This window comes from Corvus moneduloides, chromosome 4 (assembly GCF_009650955.1).
Source record: "Corvus moneduloides isolate bCorMon1 chromosome 4, bCorMon1.pri, whole genome shotgun sequence".
NCBI classification, from domain to species: Eukaryota; Metazoa; Chordata; class Aves; order Passeriformes; family Corvidae; genus Corvus; species Corvus moneduloides.
Genome location: NC_045479.1, coordinates 54,150,862 through 54,170,078, shown reverse-complemented (window position 1 = coordinate 54,170,078; position 19,217 = coordinate 54,150,862). Strand labels below are relative to the sequence as shown.

The following is a 19,217-nucleotide window of genomic DNA, read 5'->3' as shown; positions in this document are numbered from 1 at the left end:
CTCTCTCACAGGTGTTATCATCACCTATGTATGAATTCATTACCTTTGCTATCTTACATTAATCTTCACTTACTTCCTGCATGCTCTTAAGTTTTTAGTGAAGATACATCTTAGTTTATTGTTGTAAAGGCCTAATTTATCTGGATTATGTTCCCTGAAATCTCTTGATTCCCAATTCATACCCATGGAACTGACAATATTACCTGCTTCACCTTCTTCCCCCTCAGACTAGTAGCCCCAGTCACATCCCTATCCACCTAATCTGTGTCTCACCTTCCTACTGTATGCTCCTTATCTTTCGCTGTCATAGCTGAGTTACACCACCCTGAGCAGGACACACAATTTTTCCTGCAGCATAAGAAATACAGGATGAAAAGGGGAAATGATGAGCAGGTATGGATGCAGTACCTCCAGCAACAGTCCAGCTTGTCACTCTTGCTCAGGAGGTGCATGAGTACCTGTAGCAACTCTTCCACATTTACAGGTTTTATAGGATCATTCCTGTGGCTTGCTTTAGTGTTCCCAAAAGACATTTCAAATTGATTGGTCCAGGAATGGCTGACATTTCCTGGGCTAGTGTCATTGCTCTCCTAGATCTTCTCAAGCCCAAGATGATAGCATTGGTACCTATGTCTATGTGCTTCATTGGTTGGGGAGAGCCTTGACATCCTGCTGATGTCAGGTTTGCACTTTTCAACAGCTGGATTGGGAGACCTGCTGTAAAACACCATGGCACATTTCCCCAGATTTCTGTTGTTTTGGAGATCAGGAAGAGATGGTCAGGAACTGGTGAGCCCAGTTCTCATCTCAGTTCTTGGCACACTGTCAGACCATGGGTCTGACAAGTGCAGTTCAAGAATTGAGAATATCTTCTCACTCTTTTTGATAATGACAGAGCCTAAGCAATTTTTCTGGAAGAAAAACTGTAGAATAAGAAATTGAAGTGATCATTAAGAAAGCATTAAAACTTTTATTTTATGAGCTACAAATTTTTATGTTCTTTCAAATCACCAATGTGTGTAAAAACATGCCTCATAGAGCTAACAGTCAAGCTATAAATGAAAAAATTATTGTTTGCATACAAGTCTGAAGAAAAATTATAATCATGTCTTCCAATCCAGTAACATCTGTAGGAGCTGACCATATTTATGGCTTAGACAATATGCATCATTTTATTGCTATACATTAACATTTATTTAGAGCAGTGCAGTGTAATTTAAGTTGATGAGTTCTTGTCATCTTTATAAATTGTTAGTTTAGATGTTTGAGAATTCCAGAAAGAGAAAATGAAAACTCAAGAAGAGCACATAATCCAATTTGCTGTGGTTTTCAGTTGTGCAAAGCACAGAGACTCCTCTTGCCTACGCCTTCTGGATCTGACTGATTTAAATATGACAATTCTGTGATGTTCCTTACCTCTTTGTATGTATAGAAACACATTCAGTCCCTATAAATGAGTTTTTTCCTCTGTAATTTGTATGATAAATTAGTTTATAGTAACATATCTGTGAAGAGTAAAGGTAAAATTTTATGCCATGGAGGAAATTTATACAAAAATGTTTTATATGCATTTAAAGTACAATATAGCATAGGGAAGAATAAAACTTTTTTTCCTTCTTTTAAAATCTGTATGACTTAGTACAATGTACTTGCTTAAGTGTTTGCCACCTTTAGTTTTTATGACTTAGAGTTTATTACAGAAAATGATTCCACTCTGTTTTCCACCAACCCTCCACCCCTCATCATACATAAATATCCATTTATGTGATGGGAATTATATTTATCTTGGAAATAAAAGTGGATCTCCTTTTAACTCTTCCTGTCCTGGCCATCCTGTTTAGAGAATGTGGAAGCTCTGGGAGTGCATACAGATTACTAACTGCTCTGTGTCTGCAGCAGTTTTGTAAACCCTTTCTTTCACTTATTGGCCCACAGTCCTTAACAAGGCAGGAACAATTAAAGTGGAGAGCAGGAGCTCTAACCATCATTTGCTGTTGGAAGGTTGTTTCCAAATGAAATAAGCTAGTAAATTTGTAAACTAATTAAGCTTCATGTTTTCCATCCTTCATGTCTTCTTTTATGTCTGGGCAATGCACTGCAACTAATTGTGTAATTTTCAGCATGTTCAAGGAAAGGTTTTTCCTGTTTGTTTATTTGCAGTAGAGTTGCATTATTCACTAATTATTTGTCATTCATTAGAGAACATGTCTTAAAAAGTGTCTGTAAAGCTACTTGTACAAATCACAAAAATGATCTCTGCCTTCCTCTCCAAATGGTTTTTAGCTTTTCAAGAAGTAGTGATTTTATTTTTTTTAACTAATCCCTGAGGAGGAATAAAAGCACACCATGATTTTTCAAGGCTATCTATCGTTTCCAGTGCTCAGGGGTGTTTAAAGCACAAACCACTACTGCTTGTCAGATTACAAATTTGTTCATATGTTATCACTGTAATGCAAGATGGTGGTACTGAAGTGCAGCAGGCAAACAGAAGGCTTCTGAGTATGCTCCCTGGCTTTTTTCCCATGTCATATGGGCTTGCATACTTTATCTAAAGAAAGATCTTGTGTCCAGTATATTTTCAGGCATAAACCATGTACTTTTATAAACTTGGATTCAGCAAAATGGATATCTTGAACTGATAAAATTCTGTGTTTAGTTTATAAAAAAGAAACAATAAAAATAAGCTTGAGAGTTAATTTTTTTTTAAAATTATGCATAAACTTTTGTCTAATTTCTAAATAACCTTAAATAATATTGACTGGATTATTTTCAAATTGAATGAGTTGATAACCTGGTAGATAACCTAGGTGTCTATTCTGTTCACTGAGGCAACAGGAACTTGACAGTAGCTTCAGCAGGGCAAATTTCACATCAAGATTTGCAGATCACTTTTCCCTGGAAAATGAAAGTTTGAGGCTTTGAAATCAGCATCTGAATTTCTATATAGGACATGGGATTTCATGTTGATTCTTTACTTAAAATATAATTTTTCTGAGCTTTATTTTTAACAATTTCACTTGGTAATATCACCTATTAATCTAAAGTTTCCCTTGTACTTGGGCATAGATGATAAATTTGGACAATTCCTGCAGAATAAAAGTTGTATAATGTAATATATAATCAATGCTCTGTGTTCCCTCTGAAGGATAAATGTCCCTGTAGGAAACAGCAAAGAGTACATGGTTCTCAATGTGAAGCATAATTCACTAGTAAATACAGGAAAATATCTTAGAATAAGCACTTTTCACTATGGAGACAGATGGTCACATCACTCGGCAAGCATTCAGCTTTTTTCCCTGTGATGTTTAAATAATGTTTATCAAACAATAGACGGGGATGAAAATCAAGATAGCCTTAAATTTTTCTAAAAGAGAATGGCAGGCTGCTATAGAACTGTCCTATAAATAACAATAAACAACTGTTGAATGAAAATCAATACGGAGGAAAGATAATTTTTCTACTGGACTGTAGAAATACATATATCTATATATCTTTTTCTTGTACTGAAATGTTCTGTCCTCTGTCCTAGCCCAGAAATCAACATACTGTTTACATACTTGGCACAGTGTAGAACGATTAGAGGCAAAACCAGATGGCCATATTTTTCCTTGTCTTGTTAATTTAGGTGATGGATAGACAAATCCTGACTTTACCTGTCAATCCAGCTGTAATTATTTATGTTCCACTGTGAATTTTTGCATGCGAGTGCTCATGCAGGTACACACTTGTGCACACACAAATAGAAGTAAACTCTTTCTCTTTCTTCCACAGGCTTAGAAAGAATTGCGAGAGATTCAGCCTATGAACAAGAAGGGAAAGTTCAGTTTGTCATTGATGCAGTGTATTCCATGGCCTATGCCCTGCACAACATGCATAAAGATCTCTGCCCTGGATATATTGGTCTGTGCCCTAGGATGAGCACAACTGACGGTAAAGAACTACTCAGCTATATCCGGGCAGTAAACTTTAATGGTAAGTTACGTGTACTCTTTTTTTTGCCTCTCTCTTCTTTAAATGTTTCATAAGTGACAAGTTGGGTTTTATTCTTTATATAGGATACATTTAAGGCACAGTGGAAAACAGGATTAGAAGCAGTTCTCATTTAATCAGAACTGTGAGTTTTTCCACCTGCTCTGAAACCCCCAGTGTATTTTTCATCTTAACATTTTTCTTCTTAACATTAAAAGAGGCAGATGTTAAAAATATGAATCTGTCGATCAAAATACTCCAGTGAAAAGCTACTATTATGGAAACAAATTGAGGACTCATGCAGTCTTATTGACAGATTAAAATCATTTGACAGTGGTTGCTTGTGTGTTTGCAAGAGAACGAATTTAAAAAATACTCTTTTGAAAATCTCCTTCTTCTGAAATTGATTAGTAATTCCCTTACATAAGCAAATAGCGAAATTACTTTCAATTTACATTTTTAAATTTAAATTAAAATACTCACTAGCAGTTCCAGCTTCTTTTCCATTTCATTGTTTTTGACTCAGTAATTTAGTGAGCTTTAACACAACTAAAATAAATATTTTTAAACAAAACTACATAAGATTATATGAGGCTGGGATCTGCCTTCTGGGGAAATGCAGTTATAGGTGCTTATGCTGTTAATAGTAGAGGCCAATAATGAACAGGATTAATTTATGAATGTAGATATGAAATGTGTAGAACATACTAGATGGCAAAATAAAGTTGCCAAAAACCTAAATTATTTCATTAGAAGTCGTAATTTTTATAGACAATATTTGCCATTATTTTACAAAGAAATTGAGTGATGTGCTTTGCTCTGTTTTGGTTGGGGTTCTTTTTCCTTACTTGGTGGTAATTCATGTACTGCACATGCCTTCTAACCATGTGGAGAGAAGGGCTCTCTATCACAATTTATTCCAATGACCTCAGCTGCAAGCACTTTTGAAAAAAACACAAGGTCATTTTGAATTTAACTTCTGATTGGAAGCTTTTTTTGCTTTAGGTAATACACCAGAACATTTGGTTCATACAAATGCTGGTTACAGTTCACAGCTTTTTCTTCCTATGCAGTTTTCATGCAAAGGGAAACCCTGTCTCCAGGATTATAATGTTATAAGGAGTCTAAATGACTCTTTAGTGATTTTAAAGAACACTTGGAACATAGTATGTTGCTGGCAAATGGGAAATATTGTGATGATTACAAAGGTAGGCAGCATATTACAAGGTTTGCAGTGATAATTACCTACATTTCCAGTAGATGTTTTTCTGGATCTGTGTTGTTAAAGCACAAAGGGATCTATTTTCATTTGGTGAGCATGAAAGTTTAGCATAATAAGATTTACATTTTATATGAAAGCTTCCTCTCCCCAGAGAATTGTATTTCATCAATACCTGTCATGATTTCTGTTGCTGTCTCTAAGTATGGCAATAAAGGGAGATTAAAGCATTCTGGACACAAACAAAAATAGATTTGATTTTGAAATAGTGATTTACTGAAAGAGAGGGAAAAAAGAAGAAAGAAAAAGAAACATTTATTTGAGATTAACTTCCTGTCCCATGGGATTTGTTAAATGTTCCCTGTACTAGGCTAGTCCACATTATATACTGGTGTACCAATTTTTTGGGTGTGATATATGCCCAAATATTTTATTTTCTTAGTCATGCATTTGGAGGCATAAGCAGAGGATGGTCTTAAACACTTTATCTTTTCCTATTAATCCAAAGTTCCTGTTCTTCAGGAGAGCACTACTGCTGTGTCTGACAGAGGTGAGTATTTATATAGGTTACAAGACCTCCTGTGCTGGGAATAAACAGTAATGCTGTGTGTCAGTTTTGATGTGCATCCTAGCCTCAATCATTACCAACGTCTTATATTAAAAATTAATTGATACGTGAAAGGAAAACCCTGGGTTTCTTAGCCATTCAATATACCACTTTTCTACCCTAGTGATCACAGGACCACAGCCCAGCTGAAGCTGGCAAGGACCTCCAACTACTCCAACCCCTGCCTAGTTCTGGATCAGCATAATCAGATTATTTAGGACCATTCCCAACTAGGTTTTAAATATCTACAAGGGTGGAAAATCCTCCAAAATTCTCTCTGAGTAGTCAATTACAATATACAATCATATTCACAATAAAAAAAAAAAAATCAAGAAGTAACTGGCATTTTTGAGACAGGCAGTTTTTCCTTTTCTTCAATGTTGATTTCTGCACATGATCCTACCCTTATGCATATTAAACCAGCTTCTCACCTCACTTAATTCAGTATATCCTTCTTCACTCAGGTAGTAATGAGTAGGTTCAAGTCCTGTTAATATGCTTACACATTCAACTTAGTGGGTTTCCCTCACAAAATGTGATCTGTATTCTGAAGAACTTCTGTCTGTTTTATGGATGGTATTTGCAAGGGTAAGAAAACACACATATTTTTGTTTATTGGAGTAACTGATTTGCTCTGGATTGCAAGAAATCACTTTGAACTGTATTTATTTTTGTTTACTCAGGTTTTTTTAATTTACAAATCATGAAGATTTGCTTCCCTGAAGGATTCATCTGTGTAATATTCCATGACACCTTCATGACTGAAGGGTGATCATAACCACCAGCTCACATTGAACTGATGTGATTAATAAGACATTTGCTTCTGCTTAGATATTCTTTAGTTGTATGCTAAATGCAGAAAATCTCATAGTTCATCATGATTTTAAATGGGATACAACTTGATTGGTAATAGAAACAAAGAAATGTATTTGTACACAAAATATGAGTTACTGCTGACTGTAGACTCCTGTTTTACTATTGCCAGTGTTTTTCATAGGACAGCTAGGAAAGAATGGTCTCTAAAATCAATTCCTTTTCATTCATAATGGGCATTTAAAAAATTAATTTAATTTAATAGGAAAAGAAACTTCTAACATGTACCTGGTACAACTTATTGCTGTGCACCTCTAAAGAACTTTTAAATGAAAATATAAAAGCAGTGTTCTGAGATATGGCACACTTAGTACTTTGAGTTCTTCATGGTTACTTTTAGCAGACCATAACCAGACCATTCTGTTTCTTTGATCAATGAATACTTAGACATTTTGAAAGTTTCATGGTCCTATTTTTCTTTTTTCCAGGCAAAAAGTGAATATTATCATTTAAGGGGTTCTTATTTTAATAAGGTGCCACATTTGAAAAATTTTTCCTATCACTGTTTGTATCCAAATGAGATATTTTTGAAAAACTGGTGTTTCATATTTAAAGTTCTGTAAAGAGAAGAGTTTTTCTGCTAATTAGGTTCATAAATGGTGATATGCACAATAACGTAATTGTGGCGTGATTCAATATATTCTCCTATCACATTGCTCTGGTGTTCTCCTTCTGTTTAACTTCATTTAACTTCTGTCTACAAAACAAGCAGGTGTTCTATAAGGGTTTTTACCCTGGCATGTGTTGAGTGCTTCATGAGAAGTGTTCTGTTAAATTCAACATAAGTGCTCATCATTTAACAGGAACAAGATTTGAACATGCAATTGCAGTGAATGGAAGTGTTTCAAAGGTGGTTTTGTTTTGATTTTAAGAAAAAGATTTATCTTTGTACTTCCTTGCTGGCAAAGAACTACAGCATGAATACGGTGCTATTTCTTGGGTGAGAATAAAACTCTGTCTCTTCCCGCCACCTCCCCTGTGTGTGTGTGTCTCTCTCCTCCCAAACTCTCTCTTTATAAGCAGTGTAGGGTAGCTGTTTTTGGCCTACCTTTAGTCATACATTTGTATTTATATTTACATTTACACATTTTAGTACTTCTAGGGACAAATGTAACACTGTAACAAAATGTATTTACAGATATTGCAATTTGAGTTTTACACTTCTAAAGGTAAGGGCAGCACTTGACCTCTACTCACATACTTGAAAAGAGACGTCTTATTTGCTTTGGTGGGTTATTTATCCTGAGGAATAATGGGGATACTTGGTAATTTGACTTTTTTATGCAAGCAAGCATAATTGAGAAGGGAGCAGAGAATAGGGGGAAGCGCTGACTCCGCTCTGCCATCAATGCTTAGGTAAACGTTGTCTGCTTCTTCAGGAGGTTACTGCAACATCACTTCCCTCTCCTGGTGAAGAAAAGACTTGAAATATATTCTAAGTGTACAACCTTTACTTTGGTCTTGCTGGACAAAGTACACAACTACGCTGCTTTCTTGGATTTTGTGACAAATCTACAGTAACACTGGAACAGGCTGCTTAAAAAAAGTTGTGGAATCTCCATCCTTGGAGACACTCAAAACCTGGCTGGACAAAGGCAGCCTGCTCTAGCTGAGCCTACTCTAAGAAGAGGAGTTGAACTAGTTTATTTCCAGGGTTCCCTGCCCACCTCAGTCTTGTTGTGATTCTATAACATTATCTGGACTTGAAGGAAAGAAAAAATATTATCACTTAACCCTGACTTACAGTGTTTTACTCTATTCTTCTGGAACTAATTTCATTGTCTGAGTGGACAAGTAACCCTTGCTGTTATTTGTTTTTTAGATATGTTAATTTAATGCCTTTGAGAAAAGATTAATTTTGGCTGAACACACAGAGACACAGGGAAACATTAACCCCGTTTAAAAAAGGAACATCAAAAAAATTCGTCCTGAAAGGGCAGAATAATACCAGAGAATGAGAATAAAAGAACAGAAGCTAGCAGGCTAACTCCAGGTGTCAACTAAAATAACAATTAATGATCCCTCTATGTTGTAATTTTTTTTTTTTTAACTAAGAAAACAATATCTATACAGGACATTTAAAAAAAACAGAAGAATGAGATTTCTCATAAAGAATTTTGAACCCTCTAGAGAGTCATTATTGTGGAATCAGCCATTTACAAAATTAATCTTCTTCTGCTATCTTTTGAAGTTGCTAAGACATCAATCTATGCAAAACTCTCCTGACTTAATATTCAGCTCAGACTCTTTAAAATGTTTTCTTCAAGAAAGCTGACACCTCTCTATTCTTTCACTGAGTACAAAATTTGCATTCTCAAATAATTATTTATCATTAAAACAGAAGCTTTAAAATGGTGCACTTTCAGGCTGATAAGTTTTGACATTTTTTGAGGCATTAAGCACAATAGAACTAAATGTGCCACTTAAAATGTACTGGTGCTATGCTCCTCACTCAGGTTTTTTAAATTCCTACTCTCAAGTCTACAAGTACCCATAGAGAAAATAACCTTTTAAAAATAGTTTAAATTAGGCACACCTTGCATTTTTTGGGAGTTATGAGTTCTTATAGGCAGTTTATAATATAGAAGTTTTTACTGTCAGAAATACTTGGGATAATAGGATGCCACCATACTCTGATAGGGTCAAAAAAATGTCTAAGTATAATGTGAGATAATAGCAGATGAGTAGATCAGATATGGACAAATAAGATTAACAATGAATTGGGAAGGGCTGAACTCTGCTGACCTTGCTAGGACTCATTGTGGTAGCAAATCTATTTTCACTAATCTGTACCATGCTGAAAAAATAGATATGGCTTTCAACCACAGAAGTGGGAGATGCAGGGGGGATGTCTGCTGGGGTTTTATTAAGATCTGTGATGTTTTTTCTGTCATAATTAAATCACATGTCATAATTCTATGTAATTTTTTTAGAAATCTTGGTGGTACAGAGAAATGTTTGAAAACATGGCTAAAGCTTAAACTAACATGGACTTGAATTCATAAAATCCAATGCAAAACTCTTTTCATGTATTTTTGTCATAGTTTCACAGGTGTCTGACTTGGTTTGCAAATGCATAGGGGACTACGGCACACAATGTGTAACAAAGATTCCTGATGTCTAGTTTTCCAAGCCTTTATGCTAAATGAATAAAAGAGTTGTTACCAGTGTTAATTTATTATTGGGAATTAGCAGGGAATGATTTCAGATAAATTCTGCTTTGGCATGCTAATTATTTTAATGGAATTAATCCAGGTGGCTGTACAAGATTGTAAGATTGCAGAGTGATCTGAATCATTCTGAATGGATTTAAGTAATGTATGGCCATAATGTAAGCAGGCACAGCAAGCAGAGCTTGGAGCTTCTGTGATTCTGAGGTACCTCACGAATCCATGTGATTAAAATCAGTGATTATGAAAATGCTTGGTGTGAAATTAGAAGGTAGAACCTAAAAGCAAGTGCAATTTATAGCTGTGCTTTTGCTTATGTACAGATCTTAAGTACTGATTAATTGAGCAATATATATGCTCCACATACAAAATTCATGATGCAGAACTTGACTGAGGTCAATTCTGTTTTGAGAAACAAGGTCTAATTCATATGGTATTTTAATAATTAATATGTAAGGGATGGTGATAAAGGATTTACTCTCATTACTCAATGAAAATTGATTTGCATCTCCTGATAGGTAAGGATATTCAGATATATCCTTTCTAATATGATCAAGTGAAAAATTCAAGCTGTAACAAGGAGCAGAACAAATTAACCCTTGTCATTCCAAGAAAAAAGTATCTGAGTGCAAAGAAACTGTGGTTTTTTACCTTTTAGTCTGTGTAAAAAACGTCACAGTTTCAGTTCTGCAGCATTTTTAAGCCCTTCAGATATCCTTACCTTTATTAACAGGAAGAAGTCCTGTTTTGAGGAAAAGAATACCTTGGAAAGCTTCCTAACTTGAATGTTTAGATTTAAAATCTCCTCTTAAATCTATCAAATCAAGTGAAAATGTTTGTACAAATTTTTAATTTTCCCACTTGTTGATTTATGACGTGTTTGGTAATACAACTGTTCTGAAAGCCATCAGGACAGATGTGAAGGGAAATTGATTAGCTTTAATACCTCTGTAACTAAATAATATGAGCCTTTTTTATTTTCCTACATCATTGACTTAAAAATGAAATAAGACACAGTAGAGAGACTATCAAAGAAAAAAGGGAAAAAGATTTTGTTAATGGTATTTGATAGTATAAATAAGCTGCATTTATAATTCATTCATATCAAAAGTGATCTATCTAATAATTGCCTGTAGGTGACAAACTCAAAAACTAGAGTAATTCTTTAGGAAGGTCACTGTCAGTGAAATTATCTTGACAAATCAAACATTCTAATATAAAGAGGAAAATAATATTTTCTTTATATTAAAGGGAATGGCAGTGGAATCAGGTAGACTAAATACTGTAGCATAGGAACTACAGGAGAAGAGAATAATTTTATTACTGGTAGACACTGCTGAAATCATCAGATGGCGCTGTTTAGTTTTTCTGCTCTAGACAGGTGCACTCAGCAGTAATCAACCAAATTCAGGTGTATAATCAAAGCAATACTGGATTCTAGAGCAAGTTGGATGTGTTAGACCTTGTTACCAAATGTGACCGTAAGCAAAAACAGGGAGCATCCAAGGAATCTAAGCAAGGTATTCAAGAGCAAAATGACAGGATTCAGTTCATCCCTTACAGGCTGATTGGTTCCCCTGTTTCAGTAGCTGGTGAAGTCCACTGTAAGAGTCTTGTTCTTCATATAACTGGGAAAGCTCTCGAGGCTCCCAGAGAGATCCTGTTTATCTGCGTTTAGGCACCACAGCAACTCATCTACTTCTCTATGTTTTCTGCAGTCAGCTGCGAGTCAGAGGTTTTCTCAATGGCTGGTTAAAGCATTTCTAATAGTATGAAATATTAAATATGTGGAAGATAGTGTATCTTAGAAGTTTCTCTAAACCAGCAAAGGAAGTATTTCCTTATTATTTCTGACGATTAAGGTATCCAATAATTTTGGCCACATAGCACATTATGTTTTATGCTGAAAAGATTGGACCCAAAATGTTATGTCTATTGCTGCAGTACTTTTTTGTATTTGCAATTCTAGGTATATGATAACTACATATCTCCTTGTAGCATTTTCCCACATGTTTTAACTTAAAGCACGTAAGGATTCAGGGTTTCTCAAGACATTTGTAAGTAGAATTTAACACTAAAACAAATAATAAAGAAATAGGAACTTTGATCTATTCAGGTTGATTATTCAAGGAAAAATGTTCTTAAAAGATGATTGCAATAATTTTATCTTTAATCTGTGATCTTTTCCTAAAAGAGCAATAAAATTCAAATATCACAGCAGACAGAAATTGATTCTGGTTACTTCTTTACTTTTTAGAAGTTTCCAATGCTCGGAAGCATTAAAATCCAATAAGCCAATCTGAATGCTGTGAGATTATGAGCATTTAACTTAATTGAATTGACTCACTCTTTTTATTTCACACTCTGAAATGGAGCAACATCAGTGGTTTGTGCAAATATTTCTTGAAAAGTAGACATTAAATTTTACCTGTTCATTAATTGAAAAAAGGAAAAATCCATATTCTAACCAAAAAATCTCAAAAATATTATGTTTATCAACACTAGGTTTATAAAGTTTCAACTGTACTATATTCAATAGAAAATATAGTGTTTGTTTTATTGGGTCTGGAATACCAGTGTTCATCAACCTGAACACCAGCTATTAAAAAGTAGCCACTCTAACAGCTTTAAAGGATTCCTAAAAAGATAAGAAAAACCAAAATCCCGTTTAACTGGCAAGCAAACAGAAAAAAGCTTGCATTTAAAATTACTTATTTTTATTATGGGCATCATCTAGTCACTTAAATGTGGCTTTGAGTTTGGGTGTTGCACTTACTGCATACTGCAAGGTAGTTCCTAGGAGCTTGGAAAGCATCCTAATAACATAATGGTTACCTGAGCTGTCTGAGGAATAGAAAACATCCTGAGATTATAGATGTGCTCTCTGCCACATATGTTTACTTGCGGGAGTAGAAGAGCGGCGCAGTAAGAGATAGTCCTTGACATTCACTAAATTAATATTTCCCTGGGAGCAATATGTTTTTCAGTGAAAGACAAGGGAGTTTGTGTTTGCTTGTGGCAGGCAGAGGATGGAGTTTGTACAGACTTGGTGCAAAGGAAGTAGCTATATATCACCCATGCACTGTACCCTGCTGCCTGCTCAGAATTTCTTTTTTTCAAGGTTTGCCATATATATACTCACCAAATTCTTTAAGATGAGAAGAAATGCAAAATTCTGTATCTTATGGGGACCTAAGTAATAGATTTCTTTCTTTTGGCTGTAAGGCAAGTCAAACAGGTACAATCACAGAAGACACATTACTGCTCACTCTGAGCTCCATCTGGATCAATGTTTGGATTTCCTGTGTGATTCTTCAGCTACCCGAGGACTACCCTGGCCTCACTCCAATACAGCTTGATCCTGAGTTGAGAGACAAAAATGTATTGGCAGTGTTCCTGTGTCAGACATAATCACATTTTATAAATATATCCCTAGGTACCATCAAGTCACAACTCATAATATGGCCAGTTATGGTAGCTGTGTCCCACTTTTTAGAGATGATTATTACACATTTTAAAGGAAAGCAAAAATGATATATGGAACCCCAAGTCATCATCTGCATGCAGGATATGCAGCTACAGGGCAGTTAGACTCCTCAAAACATGCCAGACTCTGCAAACTTGAAAAGCTTATTTAGTGCATTCTCTGGTGTGGTACTTTCAAGTCCTACCCAGAGATCTGAAGAGAAAGCCTCAGGATATTAGAGTCCACTGCTTATCATGTTAGAGAAAAACAACTAAAGGTGCTTGAAAATAATCCTTATATTGACATGCAGCCACTGTGGGAAGGTTTCTGCCAAGTCAGTCGGCTTTTAAAGGCTCCAGCTTTTGATAGTTACAAATATTTGTATTGATCCTCCCTTATGCATGGACTAATTGCAGTTCAAACACTGGTAATTTTTTCTGTTTGTCACTTTCACCATTTCTTACCAACAAGGGATATTGCTTATGCACAATGTTCTTTCTTACCTGGACATAAACTGCACACGATTTTGTTCTTGTTGTAATAAGTGAGTTCTTCTAAACCTTGTATAATGAAACAGAAAATTCTGAGAAATGTGTAAAATAAAGAAAGTAATGTTTGAGCAGATGTTCCTAAATTGAAGTTGTTAATTCTAATCCTTAGTGCACATATCAATTTGCACATCAAATATGAAGGGATAAGGTGTGGATTAGATAGTGTTTTGTGAATTATTGCATGGTACTCAGACACAACTGGCTGCTGTGTTTGGACCCTTCTGCCAAGGTATTGCCATGTCAGCAGAGCTGAGATTCCTCCCTCAGCATCCAGGATCCCTGTGAGTTTGGAGCTGCATTTCTCTTGATTTTTGTCCAGAGGGCACAACTCAGATCGGAGAAATAGGCAAAAAATAACTGTGCCTCTCCCTCTTGGATCTGAGCTGCAATGTGGGTGAAGTACAAGATGTGTGCCTCACTGTTTGGGCTAAGGAGCCTCTGAAAAGGGGAGTGTAAATGCTGGTACTTCAGTAACTTAGAAATGCAAATTGCTGCCATGTGGACAGTTCTTAGATAATTAAATTGAACTCAGATCTTGGTCACTAAAAGAGTCATCTGAAGTCCGGCCCTTCCTGTTGCTCCTTGTCTTATAAAAATGTTGTCCTGTTTTTTATGGGTGATTTTCAGATTGCGGAGTCCTTGCAGTCTGTGATAACACAGACCTCGTAAGTGTCGATGTACAGTGGCTAAATGGGAGGTGATCAAAAAAGGGAATAATTCTCATGGCATTCATTGTCTTCAGAGATTACATAAAGATCTTTTATTAAGGCTCATATATGAAAAATTAATATAGATCTATCTACCTTTATTTTCTTGATTTTTTTATGGCCTTCTGCCACTTCTAAAGTTGTAAAGATGGCTATAAATTTTCTTAGCTTTTCTTCCTTGCTACAGATACAATTGCTTATTTGTCCTCCCTCAGAATCCCTCTGTCAGAATCAATAACAACCAGATCAATGAAAAAATATTTCTGAAAATTTAAATCTTTTATCCTCGTGGTCCTGACTTGGTAATGGTTTCTAATGGAGTATTAAATAGGAATGAGCACAGATCTTGATATGAATTGCTGGGCAGATATGTAGCAAGAAGGGTTCTGAGTAGGGAAATGTTGGAGGATGATGAAACCTGACAATAATAGAGGACTGTGGAAAAAGCACTGAGGGTGAGAACAAGTGAACATGACTCCTATAGAACAGGGTCACAAGCCTGTGCCTGAACCATATGATTTGTTGCTAGGAAATGGAAAGTAATAAGGTTAGGCACAGAAAAACAGAAGGGCTTATAACTTCAGCAGATTGACACACTACAAATATTGAACAGTACATAGATTAGAGACAAAGACTACTTATATGGTATTGCTTTTTTCATTTTTCCCCCATGAGAAATAACAGAAATAGTACAGACACATGATGATGTAGGTGATAAAAGGGGCAGTTTTTCCTAGCATTGTGAAAGGTAGCAGCTAAACTACTATGATGTATTGGGTTTGCCTTATTTTGTGTGTTATGCAACTAAAGTGGAAGAGGGGAAAAGTGTAGAAATGGAATAATACAGGAACATGGAGACTTTAGCTATTCAAATAGCCAAACAGTGTAGGAATAGAATTCAATTTGTTTCACATTAGATGTGATGAGTGCAGCTGTCTACACACGAACTAGTTGATTACAGAGCTTTTATAGTGAATGGAGAGAAAGTCATTTAGTGGGGCATGGTTTGCCTCATCATTTAATCCTCTAAAATATGCCAGATGAATTGTTCTGTATAGATGCCTCCAATGACAACAGAGCAAATCTATAAAACTCTATGAGCTTTAGTTATCTGTTTCCAAAAACATGTCAGAGGACACCAATATTATCCTGGTTTTTTTGGAGAAAAAATGAGCTGGAGGATGGAAGCTAGGAATAAAGTGATGAGATATTATTGTAAATCACTGGAAAGATGTCTACCTAATAAAAAAAAAAATAGCAGGAACTTAGAATATGTGCAAAAGTTATATAATAACACTACTTTGCAAAGAGATATTAATCTAATTATCAGTAATAAATGCAGTAATAATAACCATAAATTATTTAATAATAAAATTAGACTATTATTTTGTGTCTGCTTTAAAAGCAATCAAAGGAGAAGCAATCTACATGGAATTCTTCCTTGCATGCACAGAGATTGTATGAACTAATTAAGACATAACCAAATGCTAAGATCTCCTTACAGACAAAACTGTTAATCTTAAAGAAGATTGTTTAAATGCATCTTGTGAAACAAGATTTTAAATTATACCAGTATGAAAACACCTTTAAAACTGAAAATAATCTGCAGTTTGCAAAGCTTGCAAAGGGAGAGGAAGATGAAGCAATTTAGGAAAAATAAAAATAAAATTGGTCATAAAAAGCCTATCAAAACTGGTGGGAAGAATTGGTGGATAAAAAGATGTAAATGCAGACATTTGAGTGTCTGTAGTACATTTAAAGAAGTAATTCTGACAATAAGTGATGGAGGTTGACAAGGCTGGGGAACTGAACACTAAACAAAAAAAAGTCTTAATGGGAGCAAGCAACAGTACTTACAAAGCTATTTATTATTTGGAACTTAAGCAAACTGGAGAAGTTCCTGGGAAAAAGGACTGAGTGTGGTAGAAGAGCCTTCTATTTAATTCTGGGGACTCTGGGAAGCCCAACAAGATAATGTTATTTTTCAACTGTCATTTGTCAACACTCTGCTAAGAAAGGAACTTTGATAATCATGGCTAGAGAAATGAGGAAAATAATTATATAATTCATTGTTCTGTAGCATTCACCCTTTCCGTCTTTACAGCATCCATCCATACAGTGCAAAATGACCAAGAATTCCCAAGAAAGAATGCAGCATATTCTAAGAAATATATAAAAAATCATTTGAAACATGAGTGAAAAAGAAATAAGAATGAAGATGTATACAGAAAGCTGGATGCTAGATGTAGAAGAGATTAATCAAAAAGTTTAATGACATGTTGTCTTTTTGGCTTTATTATGATGGCCTGTTTAGGGATCTGAGGAGAGCTACATAAAATCATTGCAAGATTTACTGCTCTGGCATTGTAATAAGGAAGATCTACAGAATAAGACTGGGGAAAAGTTTGGATAATACAGTGTATCCCAATGTGATTGTATTAGAGATAAAAATAATTCTATGACTTTACAGAGGTAGGTAATAAATCCTTAATGTGCCTGAAGAAAGGGACTGAAGAGAAAGGCAGGAATCTAGTGTGAGACGCATATGAACTCTTACACATTTCCTCTTCTTTTGTATCTAGAAGCATGGGCACTCTGTACTCTTAGAAAAGTTCCCATTATTAGCCCGTAAATGCCTCAGGATATACATAAAATCTTATTTTTATTGCCTCAGTCCCTAAGGTTACCCAAATTCTGCCATGTGGTGTTTGATCTCATTCCATGTTACCAATGTATCCCATCCATATTCATGCTGCCGTTACATTTCTTTAGGACATCTGTGTCCCCGAAGGGCATTTTTTTGCCCCTTGAGGGCATAGTCACTGGTGAAAACACTAAAATTTTCCAAAATAGACTTTGAAGAACTGCGTGGGAAACCCACCAATACCAGGACACTTTCAGCACAACCTGTTTGATCTCCTTTTTGATCCACTTTACAGTCCAGCTTCTGATCCCCACCTTTTCAATTTTAATCAGTCATCTCCTATGGAATACATTTCTGAAATCCAGAGAGATTATATCTGTCAGGCTTTCCTTGTAAATAAGTAAATAATGTCTGTCAGAGAAGGACACCAGGATTTTTGGCATGATCCATTTCTGAAAAATTTATGTAGCTTTTATCCTTATTTGCATTTTTGTCTGTTTCATCCACAGAGATTTCTATATGGGTAGAATAATGATTGATCATGAAAATGTAGCCCAAAAGACCACATCAATAAAGTATAAAAAGAGGAATTAAGAATCTGTTTGAAGAAATAAGAGATTTACTTGTAGATAAGTGATTCTGGCACAAACCTCATTCTAGGATTTGCGTGTTCAGAGTTGCCTCTTGAGAATATCGTGGAATTGTTTTGGGAATCCAGTCAAACAATATGTCAGGAAACCTGACCTCAGTGAATTTTTTTCAGGGGACAGCAGGCAATAAACAAGGTTTTCTGAAGCACTAATTTCAGAGCAGACTCTGCCTGTTGGCAAACTGGATTTAACTAGTGGTGTCTGGAGACATGTTAATGAATTTCAGATTAACACAAGTGCTAAACCTACTGCCATAATTAAGAATGGCCTGCCAATCACTGCCTCGTTTGCACTGGCACAATTTATTCTGTAGATTTCTGTTGCAATATTAGCATCTAGTGAGGATGGCAATTAATTGCTAAATGGATCCTAAAAGAGCAGTTCACAGGAATGAGAAAAATTACTAACAGAAGATTTTTGCGTCCCATTCCACTGTGTATATCCTAAAGTTATATAATTTCTGTGCAATTTTCCACATTTACCTGTCCAATCTCATTCCTGGAAGCATGTTTTTAAAAAGTAGCACTTCAAAAAAAAAAGTGTCTGTTTTAATTAAAATTACTTATGCTAATTTCTGGGAATATTTTGTGCATTTCCATAGAATCATAGAAACTGTAAGGCGAGAAAAGACCTCCATCTGTAACACAGGAGATCTGTGAAATTGTAACAAAGGCTTTCACCCTCTGTGTTATAAGCATTTTTTTCTTAATTTCATTGGATCTGTTACATGGATTGTATTTTCTGCTTCTTCCTCTGTTGGCTCAACTGAAATGGCAAGAGTCGTTGTAAACTTAATTTGGCTATGATACTATTATCTATGTTTTATATGCTTTCAAAATTAGAAGAAAATTACTTATTAGATTCTAATTATTATCTAGAGCTGCATTTTTACAGAGATTTGTTTCCATTTACACATATCTACAGCTACTTAGTTTATTATTCAGTCTTACTTACTTCTAAAGGGAAAGTAGTATAAATTTCCACACCAGAATAAACCTAAGAATCGCACATATCATAAGAGTGCCTTGACTACAGGTGCCATTTTTTAAATACCTGAACCTTTATTAGTTCCTCCAACATAAAGCTATTGAGGGCTGAGCTCCTGAAGCCTTTTCACCAGACTGACAACAATTAATAATGTGGGTCTTTCATGGGTCGTCTTCCATTCTCATTCTGCACTGTGTAGTCTGCATTGCACAGAGTCACACATAAGACAATACATGCACAGAATAACAATACCCCTTTTTTTTAAGGATGAGGCTCATAAAACACATTAGGCTGATTTTTCAGATACTCCTTGTTTGGTATTTACTGGCAGGAAATGGGTCATCAAAAAGTGTTGCCTGTGGCTATTTTACACC

At 35.4% G+C, this 19,217-nt stretch overlaps 1 protein-coding gene across 6 annotated transcripts in view; it reads left to right on the top strand.

The window, feature by feature from the left end:
• Positions 1-19,217, top strand: part of GRM8 (glutamate metabotropic receptor 8) — a 326,496-nt gene that overhangs the window by 200,136 nt on the left and 107,143 nt on the right. For 5 of the 6 annotated variants that reach the window (XM_032106709.1, XM_032106708.1, XM_032106712.1 and 2 more), the window contains one exon: positions 3,772-3,972. In XM_032106709.1, the coding sequence (XP_031962600.1) occupies positions 3,772-3,972 (201 nt within the window). Of the gene's footprint in view, positions 1-3,771; positions 3,973-6,478; positions 7,682-19,217 lie in introns of those variants that run through there. The other variant, XM_032106713.1, reaches the window with a different exon arrangement.